A 16,785-nucleotide genomic window follows, 5' to 3' on the forward strand; every position below is an offset into this window, starting at 1 on the left:
GATAGACACAACCGAGTCACAAACTACAGTTTGTACAAACAAAATGATGCTCAAGAAAAATTAAAATGAGTTATGTGTTGTTTATAATGAAAACGCAGAAGCCTCAAAGCTGCAGTATCTCACCTTCATGAAAAATATTTTTTTATATATTTGTTGAAACTCTCACTATGTCGTGACAATTTGGTATGAGACAGATAAACTGTGAAAAACTGAGCTCTTTCTGTTTTCCAGTCAAATAGTGGCATTTTATAGCACAATCAAGTAACTTTGTTGCCCTCAGTTGTTATAAAAATGCTATATATTTCAAATATGACTTACAAGAAATTTGACTTTGTAATCCAACGCCTTGAAATTGGGTCACTGTCTCTCTAAAAACTCCTGCTCCTTCTGAAACTCCGCCTTCAGAAAGTCATCACAACATGGCTCCTCTATTAACCCTTTAACAATGTTTTTATCGGTGTTGCACTGAGAAGTAGCTCCTATAATGAACTCAGTAGATGTGCAGTTCCACTAGGTGTTTGCTAATTGCTGCTGGCTAGTCTGAAGGAACTGAGTGGAGGAGATGCGGGAGGAGGACTGCTCTGTGAAGCGGAAGCTTAGAAACTGCAGCTCTGAGAAGGAGATACGTCCTTGAAGGCGGGGCTAGGTCCACCCAGGCGTTTTGCACAGCTGAACGGTTGCCATGGAGATCAAAGGATTTCTCAAACACACGAAAGATTTAAAGCAACACTCCATGCATGTTCTTGATCACAGAATCATATTACAACATGATGTAAAGCTAAAAAAAAAGTCTATTTTACATAAAACTGCCCCATTAAGAGCCACATCCTGAATAATGAAGGAATTACTCTCCACTGTCTGCCGGTCAGAAGCCTGGTTTAGTTGGTGACCCAGTTGCTACGGTATCAGATGTGCAGAGAGGCAACGCTGCGGCGTCATTTACCTGAGGCAGCGGATCTCTCGGTCACACTGAAATGAAAGGCAGGTACACAATAACATGAGGTAGAAATAAGATATTTTCTCTTTATAAACATTGTTGTTGTTTGTATTAGGTGAGAGCCAATCACAGAACGGCAAACAGACCTTAACATGCCGAGTACGCTGAACACCACAGAGGAAAAATAAGGCTACCAAGAGTCCGGGAGGCGATGAAAAGGACAAAATAAAAACCCCTATATAGGTCATGAAAATGAAAATAAAGTATCTGAACAAAACCGAGTAGCACACTCAAACGGAGCTTTATACGTGTGATTCACTATTGCGCATGCACACACACACTGCCGTCTCAGACAGACAAACCGTCCATTCAAATCTTATTTAAAGCCCGTCTCTTGCCAAACAGTCACTGCAATTACTGCCTACTGATTACAGGTATTATTCCAATCTTTTTCAGTCTTTGTGGAGGTACATTATGTCTGCAGGAAGCAACACACACACACACACACACCCACAATGGGAACGCCAAGCGCGTATGATTTGCGACTGTTCGTCATTATGGCTCAGCTACAATCACGCAGGACTCTGTCAGTGAGGGGCAACAAGGCTCAAGCAGCAAGTCATCAAACGTCATCCGTTTTAATGAATCTGCCGCATACAGCAGTGTTTTCACAGGAGCACTTCATTTAGACCTTGATGGTCCTAACCCTGCCGCCCGCCCACCCCGTTCCATTAACCACGCAGGGTTCTGTTCGCCTGCAGGTGCAGAGCAGACACGAACCTCTCCAAATCCACAGAGACCTCTGTCGTTTTGTTCACACTTCTGTTCATCTGTCATCTTAAAGAGGCGAGTCCTGTTTAACACACAATGTGTGTACTGCCGAGTTTAAACAGCCGAAGATTTCTGATAACAACGTCAATCACAGCTCACGTCACACTTCCTTTTTTAGTCACACGGAGCTGATAAACGTTTCTCAAACACCAACAAAGAGCCTTTGGTGGCCTAAGTAACATTAAGCAGTCTAAGCAGGATTATCATAAAGAGCTGCAATGCGTTTATATAACAAGATTTAAAATTCTAGCTGTTTTTTTTCTGCATTTGCTTTAAGAGCTTTATGATCAGATGAACACAAATGACCAATATTTGGCCCTCATTGAGTTTATGAAGCTCCAGCACAGGGTTGTGATAGGTTTTGGAAATGCTACAACCTCACTTTAGTGAAATCATGCAAAGCTTCATCATTTACAGTTTAAACAGGAAGTTTACATACAACAGAATTTTTTTTCCCTTTGAGAAGTTAAATCAGACCAAACTACTCTCGATTCAAGACAGTTGGAATCACCAGAAATATTTATATTTGCTAAATGTCATAACAATGAGTTCAGATATTTATTAATTTATTAATGTCTTCGACTTACCTGGAACTCAAAGGTCTCGTCAAACATGGGCTCGTCCTGGTTCTGAGCGGCGGTGCGTGTCCGCTGCTCTGCACAGTCAGCTGGGACGCCGTGCAGCTCCAGCACAACGTACGGGTCAATGACCTCACCTTTGGCCCCTGACCCCTGAGGCTTGGGCAGGTTGTGGGCACTGATCACCTGCTCAACAAAACATAGAGCAACTCATGTTAAGTTCATCAGAAAAAAATCTCTGAAGACAACCTTTATATCCAAGGGGTTTAGCAGGGTCAAAGGGCAGGCTCACTGTATATCAGCTTCTACATCAGTATCAGTCGATGTGATTTCAGTCATTGTTTAACTTATTGGTATCAGTCAGATAAATAGAAATATGCTGATATTAACAGCCAATATTCATCATTGTGTTGGTTATGTGGTATTAGTTTTGGTCATGTGACAGTGATGGTGATGCAACAGAGGACTGGCTGACATAGTGTCATTTTACAGCACAAACAAGCAACTATGTTACGTAAAATTGTTACAAAGATCAAAGAAATTTAACTCAACCTCTTGAAATTGGGCCTTTGTCTCTTTAAAAGTTCCTGCTCTTTCTGAAACCCCGCCTTCAGGAATTCATCCCAACATGGCTCCTCTCTTAACCCTTTAACAACGTTTTTACCAGCACTGCTCTGAGAAGTAGCTCCTATAATGAGCTCAGGAAGGGCAGTTTCACCAGGTGATTGCTAATTGCTTCTGGCTAGTTTGAAGGAGCTGAGTGGAGGAAACTGCATCTCTAAAGAGGAGCTTCGTCTCAAAGGTGGCAGCTGAATGGTTGCCACGAGAGATTAAAGGATTTCTCAAACAGCCATGAAAAAAATCAAGGCAACACTCCAGGTATGTTTTTGATGATGGCGTAGCATTATAATTTACATAACACTGCCCTTTTAAGAATATGATACTGAAGTTTTTGTTATTAATTGTTGAGTGTTAAATTAAAAACAACAGAGCAGCTTCTGGACCTTAATGCGCAGAGTCTGAGGCGGGACTCCTGGCACGCAGCCGTGCGTGTGGGCGCTGAAGTACGACACCTCGTCCCTCATCACGGCGGGCCGGAGGACGTAGCCGCTCCCTCCGTTCTGAGTGAAGCGGCCCCGGTGAAGGTCCAGCATGGCGCCCGGAGTCTGTTGGTTCAAGGCCACGAGCTGGACCCCTCCCTTCCAGTATCCCTGCGGGTTGGGGTTGCTGGAGTCCAGGCGCACTGAGCTGGGCCGTACCCTGGTCAGGGTGCGCTTGGTGAACACCACCAGATCCTCCGGGCTCTCACTGGTTAGCCGCCCGGCCTCTCCCTCACCCAGGGAGCACATCGTCCAGTAAGGCAGCTCTGGAGGGACGGGCGAGCCGGGGGATGAGGGGCTGCTGGGGGGGGACTGCTGCTGGGTCTGCTTGTAGCTTCCCCTCTGGGCGTAGAAGCTGCGGCTGCTGGTCCGGGCAACAGCCACCAGGTCCGACAGCTCCCTGTGGAGGCTGAGCTTCCTGGGCTGGGAAGGAGGCGGGACCACCAAGACCACACCCAGTTCCTCCTCCCCAGGGATGGTCATCCTTCTTCCTGCCAGGGGCCCGCCCCCTCCGATCTCCTCGTCCTCCTCAGACACCTCCCCATCAGAGCCCTCCTCCTCTGGAGGGAGCTTCTTCCCCACTAGGAGGATCCGCCCCTTCAGCTGCTCGGGGGAGGGCAGAGTGGTGGCCCGCCCCCCCAGACTCACATGCTGGGCATCGGGGGTGTAAAGCCGGGACCCGAACACCTTCTTCAGGTGGTGGGCCATGGTGCGCTGCTGACCCGGGGAGCACCGGTGACACAGGTACAGCAGCAAAGGGTACTGGGAAGTCAGGAAGGCGTATTTATTGACCACCTCCAGTGCAGAGCGAATGGTAACAGGCGCGTGGTGGTGGTGGAGGTGGTGATGGTGACGAGAGACATCGGGCCCATAGTCGACCCCGAGCAGAGGCTCGCCCTCGGGGCCATCGGTCACTCCCAGCTCCAGGCACCGGCAGCCGGACTGCAGGGCCTTGATGAGGCCGCCGAGGTCGGCTCTGCCGTGGACCTGGTCGTCCAGCAGGTAGGATCGGTACGAAGTACTGCAGGGGACACACACACAGAGACAGCTCAGAAAACACACACACACAGATAGAAAACATACAACGAGTCAGAAAAACACATGGACAGGTCAGTCATTACGTGGTTTATATGGAGAATTAGTTGCAGTGAATTGTATTTATAGTTTTGAGGATAAAGAGGAATTAATCCATGTGTACAGATATTTCAAACATTGACTACTGAAGGTTTTTATAAAACTATGTGATGAGAATATATAGTTTTGCAAGACAAAACTATACAGATCAGTATAGTTCAGTACAGATCATAGTCATTTCTGCTGGTTACTACAGTGTTTTGTTACAGGGTTTCCTATGATGCACAGAAGAAAAAATCATCCAATTAGCTTTTTGCTTTGTCCAGAGGGTCTGAGCTCTCCACTATTGAGAAACAATTGCTTGGACTGTGTTGAAGTTTTCAATTTTACCCAATCAGTGATGTTTTCCCCGAGACGTATTTAATGCACCAGTATGACGCTATGAAGCTTACCGGAAATAAGCAACCATCCTCCACTGTGCAGAGAAAAGTGCAGATCTGAACCAGGCGGCTGCTAACGTTAATTTAATCATTTGGAAGTGTGACCAACACGGCTTGAATGGCTTTCTTCACTTCCTCTGTTGGCATTGATAAAACAGTTCAGAAAATCGACATCATGATTCATAAATCCCCCTTCTGTTTGCTGATTGGCCTGTTAAAAAATCTACCAGAGAGAGTCCAAGTGAAACCCAGAAAGTGAGATTTTATTCAATAGGAATTGCACAGGAAGGTAACAGCCAGACTAGGCTGGAGTTTTATTTAGCAGACGTCACTCCACTACTCTCTGGCCTCAACAGGTCAAGTTCCATGTCCTGTGGCTCCTCAAACCTTAAACTCTCTGAACCCAGTCAGTCTGGCTTGAATCCTTTTTTTCCTCAGAGGAACATCAGCTTATTATCCACCCCTACACTGATTCCTATCGTTATTTGTGGCATCATGATGGTGGAATAAGCCACCAAGAGAGCGCGACTGCACGTGTTTTAGGTATTCTGAAGATTAATCTGGTCATAGAACACCTGCTCTCTAAGTGTTCTTCCTGCATGATGTCCTATAAAAACAACAAGTCGGTCTGAGGAGTAGTTTTATGAGCCCTTTTTGGAGGAAGAGGGAAAATATTTCTCGTTTCTTTACCTGACTGTAAGCTGTAAAGCCCTGGCTTTTGCAAGAGTGCTTCACTGAGTAAGACGCGGCTTCAGATGACCTAACATAGCGTGTAACGTAAAACTGGCACAATAACTGCAACTTAATGTGCGTATTGGTTTCAAATGTTGGATTTAGTGCTGGCTCTCACACAGCCGTGAGTAAGCAGAACCATCTGGCAGATGTGCAGAAAGCAGCCACTGAATGAACCCAGTGCAGAGTCGTGTGTGGAGACTTTGCAACAGTGCAGAACAATATGTGCTTATGGGAAATATGTTTATCTAAAAAAAAAAAAAACATTTCTTCGGTCATTTAACCCCCGTACCAGTGTAACGGGATTTGTTGGTGCTCATGCAGATAACTGTGAGAGTGCTCTAAAAAGTGAAAACAATGCCAGAATCAGAAAACTTAAGCATGCATACATAACCAGCTGTGGTGTTAGGATTGATTGGTGTTTGAACTGCAGTAACACCTGTGATTACACAGAAACTGTGGACTTATTTATAATTAGTAAGATGTGTTGTACAGACACAGCTGGAGAGCATTTTGCTTTCCATCTATAGTTTTGTATCATGTACAGGACCATGCAAAAATATGCAAACCCCTTACGCTTTTTTACATTTTGTCACATTACAAACACACATCCTTTGGAAAGGATCAGTCAGTGCAGCAGCCAAGAGGAGGTTAGAGGAGGTTTGTTTTCTATTTTCTCTTTTTCTACTAAAAACTGGATGAGAAATGTTTTCAGTCTGGTGTTTTGGTCTCAACTAGCTCTACTTTCTGAAGGACAATTTTGTTTGCAGAAACTTCCTAATTTATTTTATTTATTGTTTCTGTCTCTATAGAATCTACATATTTTTCTTTTCCTGCTCTTCTAGCAAAGTGAGCCTTCAAACCTGATGTAATAGTGGGACAGGGGCAGGTTCATGTCCTGACAGACGCCCAGGTGTTCGGGGTCCAGAAGTTGACACTCGGGCGACTGCAGGTAGCGGGCGAACCCGTCCAGGCCCAGCAGGCCGCGCTCCCGGCCCTGCGCCGACGGCTCGTAGCGCTTCAGCAGCTCCCAGCAGCCTTCGGTCGTAGCAAGGGACAAGCCCTGCTCCGTCTCCAGGAAGAGGCGGAGGTCCTGAGGGTCCAGGCACTCGCGGTCCTGGGACAGCTGAACCAGCAGGAAGTAAACATCGGGTCGGGTGCAGAGCTCGCAGAAGGCCTCCTGGAACTCCTCCCGCGTCACGTGGGAGGTGAGCTTCTCCTTGCTCCGCTGGATCTCCTTAAATCGCAGGCGGACCTGTGGAAAGCACAGAGAGCATGATCAGGTATGAACCGGTCAGTCTGAGTCACAGAAAACTCATTTAGGTAACTACTGACCCAACACTTAGCAAGCTAATAAAAAAAAAGGAATAAATGTGGCTTCAGCCAACTTTCTGTATTTATTTCAGTGAAGCAAGATGCTGCAGATCTTCTATCAGTCTGTTGTTTCATCTCTTCATTCTTCATCTCTTGGGGCAGCAGCATCAGAGCCAGAGACCTAGAGGCTCAACAAGCTGATAAAGAAGGCTGGTTCTGTTCTGGTTCAGCTCTAGGGACGACTGTGGAACCTCTGGAGATGATGCAAAGAAGGATTTTACATAAAATCAACAAAACTATGGACAATCCTGAGCATCCTCTTCATGATGGTAGCTGCGTTTTTGTTACAAATGTATTCAAACTTTTGTTGAAGTTCCACTAATGTTGAAAATAAAACTGTGTCACAAATGTGGTGTTTCCATTAAAGAAGAAACACAATTAAAATCACATGTGAATAAGTTTGTTCATGTGATAAATCATTAAAAAAACAAGCCACGCTTTCATCCTCCCACCACTTCCTGTCGTCTTCTCCGTCTTCTCCTCCAGTAGTAACAGCCGGTTGTTCATCATGTGACTGGACTGATGTGAAAGAAAGTTTTTCCATTGCAGTTTTGCAGAATACACTAATTTTGATACAGCTGTAAAACAATCACACCCTGGTCCCAAAACTTTTTATCAAAAAATTTGTTTTTGTGAAATTGGCGTGTTTCCAATAAGCAAATTTATTTTCAGAATTCCAATTTGCGCAATTTTTTTGGTCAATGGAAATGTAGCTACTGCCTTAGAAAAACAGCGTCTTCAGTCAGAAGCTTCTTCAGATTCGCTGCAACACAGACCGCTACGATCTCTTCTTGTAGATGTAGTTCCATCTACACGATTCTCTGATGAATTTTGAATTAATGAGTTGCAACAATATTTAGTTTCCCTTTGGGATCAACAAAGCAGTTTTGAATTTGAATTTTCAATAAGGATGTTACAGTGAGCCACAGTGAATTATGAAACTCCTCCTACATTTCCTCTCTGCTCTCTCCATCATTTAATCTCTGCCCGTGCTTGCAGCAGTTCTCTTCCGATCTGATCTTGGCAAAGGTATGTTCCTGCTTTTTATCTCCTAAGCCCACACAGATTCTTTTGGTTGCTTGCGATGTGAAAATAATTCAGGACAGTGTCCTTCAGAAACTCTGGTCATGATGGACAAAATGTTCTGTTGTTCAGCATAACACCCACAGAAAAAAAACACACTTTTCAACCCACTTTACGCCAGGACTCTGACCTGCTTGGATTCAAAGTGAATTACAGCTCGTCACTCATCAGCTTCAGCAAAAAAAGGCCAATATTATAAATTCTTCATATGTAAAATTAGTTGTAGAAAACAGCATTGGAAGCATTAGAAGATCTATAATTGAAGAAAAATAAAGCAATTTAACTTTTGTTTCAGCTGAGACATGGCTTCACTCTTTGATGATCTGATTCAGATCTGGATCAATTCACATTAATTTGTGGCAAAAGAATAGAACTGAGAAATAACTTGTGCTTCCTATACTCAAACTTCAAACCCAATGGGTAAAGCTGTTTTTATGAACTGTGCCATCACTTTGCCAATGGAAAATTACCTTGGAGGCACAAAGATCAAATTTAGAAAACGCATGATTCTAAGTCCCGTCTTACCTTGGCCTCCTTGATGCCAGGGCACAGCTTGCAGACTGTGGTGACAGCCACATCCTCTGATACGATCCCGTAGCCATCCTCGTCAACCAGCGCGAACTCTGCTGCCAGCCACTCGCTTCTCATCTTGCTTCCCAGACTGCCTTCTACCGCCAAGCCACCTCCATCGCCTGGCCCTCCTGCCACTACCCCACATCCTCCCCCTACCCCGCCGATGATCGAAGGGTGGGCGAGAAGGTACCGTAAGCCCGTCACCCAGATGTTGGCCACGTCAGCTGACAATGCCACCAAATCTAGAGACTGCAGAAGGGTGGGCAAAAATGTGGGATGGTTTTAAAAAAAAAAACTGGCGATGACTTTTCAGAATTCCCCTTTCCAGAATGAAGGTGGGCTTGTTACCTGGTACTCATCCCCATGAATGATGGAGAATGCGGCTTCCTCTGCCAGGTGTTCAGACAGAGGACCGTTATGAAGAAACGTCTCTGTGCTTTTCCCAGTGCGGACCTCCCTGATGGTGGACACGTCCAGTCTGGCCCGCTCCGAGTCCTTTTTGGACGGCTCCCAGCGCAGGCAGCTCAGGTCTGTATCCAAGGTGTAGAAGCGACAGTACATCCTGGAATTGGGTCGGATCTTCTTCAGCTCACACCCACCTTGCATGAAAGCCAAGCAGTCCGCTGCACTGCTCACCTGCAACAAGAGGTCACACAAGTCTTGGACTAAGGGTCAAAGTGGAAGCATGTTCATGGAAGGCAGTAGTTCGTAGGAGAAATCCAAAAATCCTTCCAATATGGATTTTCTAAGTTCAAATGAAACACGTTGAGCATTTTAAAAATCACTTCTAGGAAAACCTGCGGGTAGCTTGCTCTTCTGCCAGAAAGAATGGTCTTCATCTTATGAATGTTCTAAACTAACATGTGTGATGGGCTTCTCTTGAATCCAAAGATTTGAACACTTAAAGGGATATTTTGTCTTGTTTTCATGTGTATGTTGCACAAAATATATTTAGAACAGCTACAAACAAATTCATTTGTTTTAATCAAATACAAATTTGATATCCAAGCAAAACATGAATCAGCCACTGGTGGAGAACCCTTTATTGGCAAGAACAGAGGTCAGCCATTTCTTGTAGTTTCTCACTATGGCTGCAAACATCCCAGTTCTGTTCTACATAATCCCTAATTCTTTTAGTTTCTTGGTGGTTGCTGGGAAACCGCCAAGAAGCCTTCCACAGATGGAGGCTTCCATCTGTGGAAGGCTTCACAGATGGCTTCCTTAGCCTCTCTTATGTTGCCCTGCTGGGATGTCTTGAGCTATTGTCCTACTGGAAGATGCATCCATGACCCATCTTTAGAGTTTTAGCAAATACACAAAGGTTATCCAGAAAGATTTTAAGGTACATGGCCAGGCAAAATGATCAGGCTCTTCAAATCATAATGTTTGTAGCTCTTCTTCAAGTCGTGCTCAATGACTTGAAGATCATATTTTTCCTGATCCTAATATGTTGTTTCATAGGCTTGATTTTGGTCTCATTAAATCACAGATCTCTCTCCCAAACTTTCCCAGAATCCTTTAGATGTTGACTAACCAAACCTAAGACAGCCCCAGAAACCTTACAGGCCACTCAGTCTGTTACTGCGTCCTGTTACTAATACTGTTATTGAAGACTGCTCTCAACTGCCTCGTAGGTTTTGTACTGACCTCTCATCTCTCTTGTGATCAACCTCCCTTCATGAGACGTGTAGAGCTCCAGACAGAGTGTGATTGAAGGTCAATTTAGATTTTCACCATTAGCCAAATAATGACACCAACTGTTATCACCTTTACACAGAGTTGCTTGTGGCCCATCCCAACCTTGTACAGATCTGCAGCCATTAGGAGCTGAGATCAGTATCCATAATTAACTGATTGACAGATAATTATAATTTGTGAACCACACGGAGAAACAGCCAAATAACTGGCAGCAGAATTCTAGCTGGGCTGTAGGGGATCGGACACTCGCTCTAAATGAGTTTGTACATTTTCAGTGTCTGTGGATAATATTCTATTTTTAATCACACTTCCATTAAAACTTTAACTTACAAAAATCAGTGGGAGATCAAATATTTATTCCCCAGCTGTAGTAAAGGAAAGCAGTCAGAACTAAGAGGACCTGGTTGGCCTTAGATCTGTTCAGTATTGTGTTCAACATGAGTCAGCCTGTACTTCCTAGTGAAAAGCCTCAGAAGATGTTTAATAGCATGAAAGACATTGGTCTGGGGGTAATCTTTCTAGAGTTTCTCCCTACAGTACAACTAAGGATCCTGTTGTCTGTAGATGTACTCAAAACCCAGTAGGCTCTGGTGATTCTCCAACTGTACAGGGAATTAATGAACTCTAAGGTCACAGAGGGACGACAATCACTTCAACCTTAACCTGTACAAAACATAATGCAGAAACAATTTCTTTGTCCAATGTTTCAATGGCTCAGAAGCCCCTCATTCATGAAACTGGTTCTAGTGTTAAACCGGCGCTAATGCTAGCTTATCCTCTGCACCAAGTCCGATAAACTGCTTCCTTCTCAGGCCCAACTCTGAGCTGGGTCGGAAGAAAGAACCGCTTTTGTCAGGAGTTGGAGGCGGGCTTGAGGAGACCAACAACCAATAAAACATTGAGGTCACGTTTGGACTCGTACAGTAAAAACACAGCCCTACAGCTTCAACTAAACATCAGATTAGCAGTGGAACAACACAGGCTAGCTGCTTCTAATGTTTGTACATCCCCAGTCGCAGAGCTTAAGTGGGTCAAAAGGACACATTGAGCATCGCTCACAGCTGATGTTTCCTTCTGAATCCAAAAACACCATTTCCTCCACAGTTGTCATACACAATTTTTAAAGGGGAGGTAGCATGTATTTTCTAGGCACATAGTGCCATTTTACAGCACAAGTAACCTTCAGTAACCTTTCCTTCAGTTGTTGTAAAAACATTGTAAATATCAAACATGTCGCCTCTGTCTCTTTAAGAAGCTCCTGCTCTTTCTGACACGTTGTCTTCAGCTTGTCATGACAACATTCCTCCTTTCAGCCTTTAACAACATTATGATTGTTGGACTGAGAGTGGACTGTAAGTAAGAATAGATGTTTTTCTTTGTTTCTTGAAGAAGCTCCAGCCTTTCAACATTTTCTCCACATTGTTGCATCTCTTGTGAATATTAAGTGGCAAAATGTTATTTTCTGACTCCAAAAACGTCCACAAGCCGACGACGTGAGTTTGGGACATCTCTGCAGACTGTTTCAAAGGTTGCTCCACATAATGAACAACACCACACACCGTCTGCATGTGAAATAAACAGTGACTTTAATCAGAGACTTCTTCAGCTCCCTGGAATATGAACTGATGCAGGGAATCCATTAAAATAAGCTTACAAAGGATTGTTTTGTGTCACATCAGGGAGGCTGTTTCTAGACAATTGTATGAAGTGATCACATTATCTTTGATCTTTTTCTGTTTTTTACATTTCAATTTTACTTTTTGCAGCAATCAATTTATTCCCACCCACACAGCCCATATTTATTACAATACATCTTCAATAATTTCTTTTATTTAATTTCCCTGATGTCTCGTTTCTGTGAATGCCCAGATGGACAGCACTGTGAGTCGCAGTCCCAAATAAATTGGAATTATTTCATTTGTGGCCCGACTTTTCGTAGCAAACACACTGTGGACGTAAATTTCAAAAATTTCTTTTGGCACACACACAGTGGGAAAAATTAGTATTTGATACACTGTCCATTTTTTAAGGTCCCTCATGTACAAAGACTGTAGAGATCCGTAATGTTTGTTATAGGTGCGCCTCGACTGTGAGAACAGAATTTATTTTAAAAATCCAGAAAATCACACTCTGTGATTTTTAAATAATTCATTCACATTTGCGATGCCTTGGCAGAATGACACAGATCTGTCTGACAGCAGGCCAGTACGGCAGCCTGGAGGGTTCAAGTCACTGTTTGTTGAAAGAAAAGCAGTCAGGATGTTCAGGAAAAACTCCGGGTCCACCGAGGCTGGGATCCTCTGGACCGCCAGCGACACCAGCCACAGTAAAGACAGTTTAACTTCAAGAAGTCAAGAATTTGGAATTGTTCACAAATCAACACTGCTAAAGTTAACATGCTGATATTCAACCTATGTACATAAACTTAATCAATTCTGAAAAGAAGAGAGCTCAAATATGCAGCCAGATTTAAAACAGAAACTGGAAAAAAATGTGTCACAAAGATCCAACTTAACTCCATTTTATTGAATGCCAGTGTGGATGTGTGCATACCTTAGAGAGTTTCTATGAACGTACGACAAAAAACCTATAATTAGATTAGATTGTTTTCCAAAACGACTGAAGCTTTTGTTGTAGAATAATTCTACCTTAGAAAAAGAAAGGTTCAAATAATAAGAGCCGAACATGAATATCACATTCATGTCCATAATAAGCGCTGATCACATGGGTCGTGTTTAAGCTACCTTCTTCTCGGAGGGCATGCTGCTGAAGGACACCGTCTTCTTCCTGCCTCCGCCCACCTTCTGCACCGACGGGTCCTGGAGAGACACAAGGACACCAGGCAACACTTAGAATGTTCAGATTTTCTTTTCTTCTCAAAAAGATCCAGAGCAACAAATGAAAAGAAACGTTCAAAAGGGGAAGATAAGGGGAACCAGTGGCAGCAGATTTCTCTCTGATTTTCAGAAAAAAATAAGTTTATATGAAAAAGCTTAAATGAATATGATCTGTTTTCATTTAAAACAGAAAATCAACTATTACTCCTGCTGCTGCTGCTGACACAATATATTTATTAATATAGATAAACCATGCATATCATTATGCTTGATTATGAAATTTGGACCTAAACATAACTAAAGAAAGGCACCTCCTTACGTATTAGCTTAATTTATCATTCCTGTATGCAAAAGAAGTGAAGCTAGCATGATTCTGTCAGCTAACCAGCTGTGTGCAGCAACATGTGGGAGAGGGGCAGCAGCTGTGCAACCCTCTAATATCCAGAAAATACTGCTCACCTTCTCTGGCAACAAATTAAGTTAAGTCAATTTTATGCATACAGCACATTAAAACAACAAGACACTTCAAAGTGACCAATTATGACAAGCAATAAACATGACATGTTGTCAAATGCCTTCATCAAAATCATCGAGCAAACATCAGATCTGTTGAGCAACGTTCCAGCTCCGAACAGGTGGGTTTCCATCTGAAGGAACTCAGTGTTTCGGCTGTTTTAAAAGATTTCTGGACGTTTGTTCCAGATCAGAGGAGCATAGAAGCTGAATGCTGTTTCTCCTGGGACTGAAATACTTTAATCTACAGAGACAAAGTGGAGGAAAATGTCATGTCCTTGGTTTATCTTGACTCCAGAACCAGAACCAGGCCTTACTCCAGGTAGAAAATAATAAAATAGACACACTGTTTCTTAAGACATGAATGCGTTTTGTGCCGAAGAAACAACAGAGCCGGTGAAGATCCCAGTCATGGTGACAGGAGAGAAGTTCTGCTGTCTGCAGAATACCTGACAATCTCTAACTGTTGTCTGAGAGCAGGTTGCATAAAGCAGCCTATTTATGCTACAGTTACCACAGCAGCCAGCTGTATATTAACACATCAGTGTGTTAGAGCAACACACGGATTAGATGTAGGCGGCGGTAACCCCCATCGTCACAGCAGATGTAGAGGTGCTAGAAGCACAGGCTGATTTTTAATAGCACCTTACATTAAAATACACACTGTGTGACATTATTATGTAATATGTCATACATTTGTTTCTTGTTCTTATTAAAACTCATTTCTGAAACATCCTGGTCATATTCCCATATTCTGGATATTGTGAAGCTCTGTGAAGGTCAGAAAAAAAAAAGATCCAAAGTATCAGTAAAAGAACATAATAAAAATGTCTCATTCCATGTGATGGAGACGTTCTGTAACATGATGGAGTTTGCATTGAACAGTTCAGACTGATTTAACTTTGGTGTTACAATTTAAAGTAAAACCTAAACATTTAATTTTTATTTTTTTAAATAAGGTGAGTAACCGGCGTTCTAATAGAAAGATGTTGTATAAACAAGAAAGTTTAAATTGCTCCTCTTTAACCCTCCAGTTCTCTCAGAGACGGGGTCATTTGGACCCAACAAGATTTTTATTTTGTGCGTGGTCCAGCAGGATCGCACTGAGTTTTTTTTTGTGTGTGTGGATGTGTGGTTTCAGGAACTGACGGTCTGACGGGACTATCCCCTCCACGCCAGAAAAAAATGTCATATTTTGATGAAGCAAAACCATTTCTGAGATACAAGTTAAATGGTATATTTAATCTACAATTAACTGAAACTAGAGTTCAGTTAAAGTGGACTAAACAGGGCTGGTGTGAACGTGCCCTAAGTGTGTGTTCAGGATGAAGCCAGAGAGACTGCTGTCAGCAGTAAGGAGGGAATCACTTGTGCTGTGGTGAATAACGAGTTGGGCTAAAACCTGCTTGGAACAGAAAAACGTCAGCTTCCTCTGCTAGACCTGTTACCTTCGAAACCTCAACTCCCATCAGCAGGATGCAGTGGACGGACGCAGAGCTCTAGTCTGACAAGCGTGTGTGAGATGACCAATTTTAAGTGTGATAAACACGAGGTTATTCTGTCTTGGAATTGAAAGTCGCTCGGTGTTTTGTTTCACAGCAGGTAAAGTTCAAGAGAGATCAGGCACAGTGTGAATCTGTCAGCTCGTTGTGACAGTGAACGATCCCCAGCGCTGACAGTAACCCCCGCTGACGGAGCTTTTTCCTGTCTCTGGCTGTACAGATACAAAAAGACAGCCGAGAGAAAATGTTGACGAGAAGTTATAGACTGTTAGCTCTGCACAGGGTTCACTTGCAAACAGGTCGTCTCTGGTGCAGAAGGAGCGGCTGCTGCTGTGGCAGGATGAGACCAGCTGCGTTTCCACTGACTATACAAATAAGTAAATTCACATTTCGAAAAGAAATTTGATTAATGGAAACACGGTAATTTAAAAAAATATTTTAATAATTTTTTTTTTTCATAAAAAGTTTTGGCGCCAGGATGAGGTGGGCGTTTAGTCATAGAGAAATTGTTTTTTTCCCCACAAAACTGCAATGGAAACACTTCTTTCACATCACGAGTCACAAGATCAACAACCAGATCAAAAGATGGCAAAATTATGTTTTTTTACATTAGCGAAATATCCACAAAGTTTTGCACAACGTTTGTAACTGAAAAACTGCTAATGACGTACGGCCGTCTTTCTCTCTGCTGCTGAGTTTTTCCTGTTCTGATCTGTACAGGGGCGCCACCAGGAATCTTGGGCCCCATGACAAAAAATTAGATTGCCCCCCCCTCCACAACTACTGTGCAGGGGGGGAGGGGCAATCTAATTTTTTTTGAGTCTATCTGACCCATCAAAAGCATCACAACTTTAGAGGCTTGCAACTGCCTTGCTTTCTTTGGTCCAATACTGATACTAGCACAATATTTACTGCTCATGAATTTTACATGCAACAATCCACATACTGCATGCAAGTAGGTTGCTTAATTGTTTTTATTATTATTAGTTTTATCTCATTGAAATGTCTCTTCCCACTTGTAACAGTCACAGACAACATGCAAAATATACATAATCCAGACTTTTTAAGAAATGCTATGTAGTTACATTTTATTCAAGCTGCAGTATAGAACTTTAATAAAAAAATATGTTTTCTCTATATTTGTTAAAGCTGTCATCATGTCGTGACAGTTTGTTATGAGACAGAAAATCTGGAAACAATCAATCTCCTTCACCTCCTCCCTGTACTAGACTGAGCATTCACAACAAGCTGTGCTAGCTGCAGCAAGGGGAGGAAGGATGAGCAGCACCACATGAGATTGTGATTGACAGCGCTAAAACTCTCCTGCCACTGACTGGTTGTTTCTAGATAGCACTGGGAGAAGGCAGAGGAAATATTTTTTTCACAGATTATCTCTCATACCATACTGTCACAACATAATGACAGTTTTAACAAATATGTAAAAAAAAAAAAAATTTTTTTAATAAAAGTTACATACTGCAGCTTTAATTTCACTTAGAAGAGGGCAGGTCAG

The 16,785-nt window shown here is 42.9% G+C and overlaps 1 protein-coding gene across 1 annotated transcript in view; it reads right to left on the bottom strand.

Moving 5' to 3' along the window:
• Positions 1 to 16,785, bottom strand: part of plcl1 (phospholipase C like 1) — a 120,227-nt gene that overhangs the window by 31,033 nt on the left and 72,409 nt on the right. The window contains exons 2-7 of the mRNA XM_028023700.1: positions 13,165 to 13,239; positions 9,071 to 9,358; positions 8,675 to 8,971; positions 6,556 to 6,947; positions 3,351 to 4,467; positions 2,356 to 2,532 (exon numbers count right to left, since the gene is read on the bottom strand). Coding sequence (XP_027879501.1) covers positions 2,356 to 2,532; positions 3,351 to 4,467; positions 6,556 to 6,947; positions 8,675 to 8,971; positions 9,071 to 9,358; positions 13,165 to 13,239 — 2,346 coding nt within the window. The remainder of the gene's footprint in view (positions 1 to 2,355; positions 2,533 to 3,350; positions 4,468 to 6,555; positions 6,948 to 8,674; positions 8,972 to 9,070; positions 9,359 to 13,164; positions 13,240 to 16,785) is intronic.

Source organism: Xiphophorus couchianus, chromosome 7, assembly GCF_001444195.1.
Source record: "Xiphophorus couchianus chromosome 7, X_couchianus-1.0, whole genome shotgun sequence".
In the NCBI taxonomy this organism is placed as follows: Eukaryota; Metazoa; Chordata; class Actinopteri; order Cyprinodontiformes; family Poeciliidae; genus Xiphophorus; species Xiphophorus couchianus.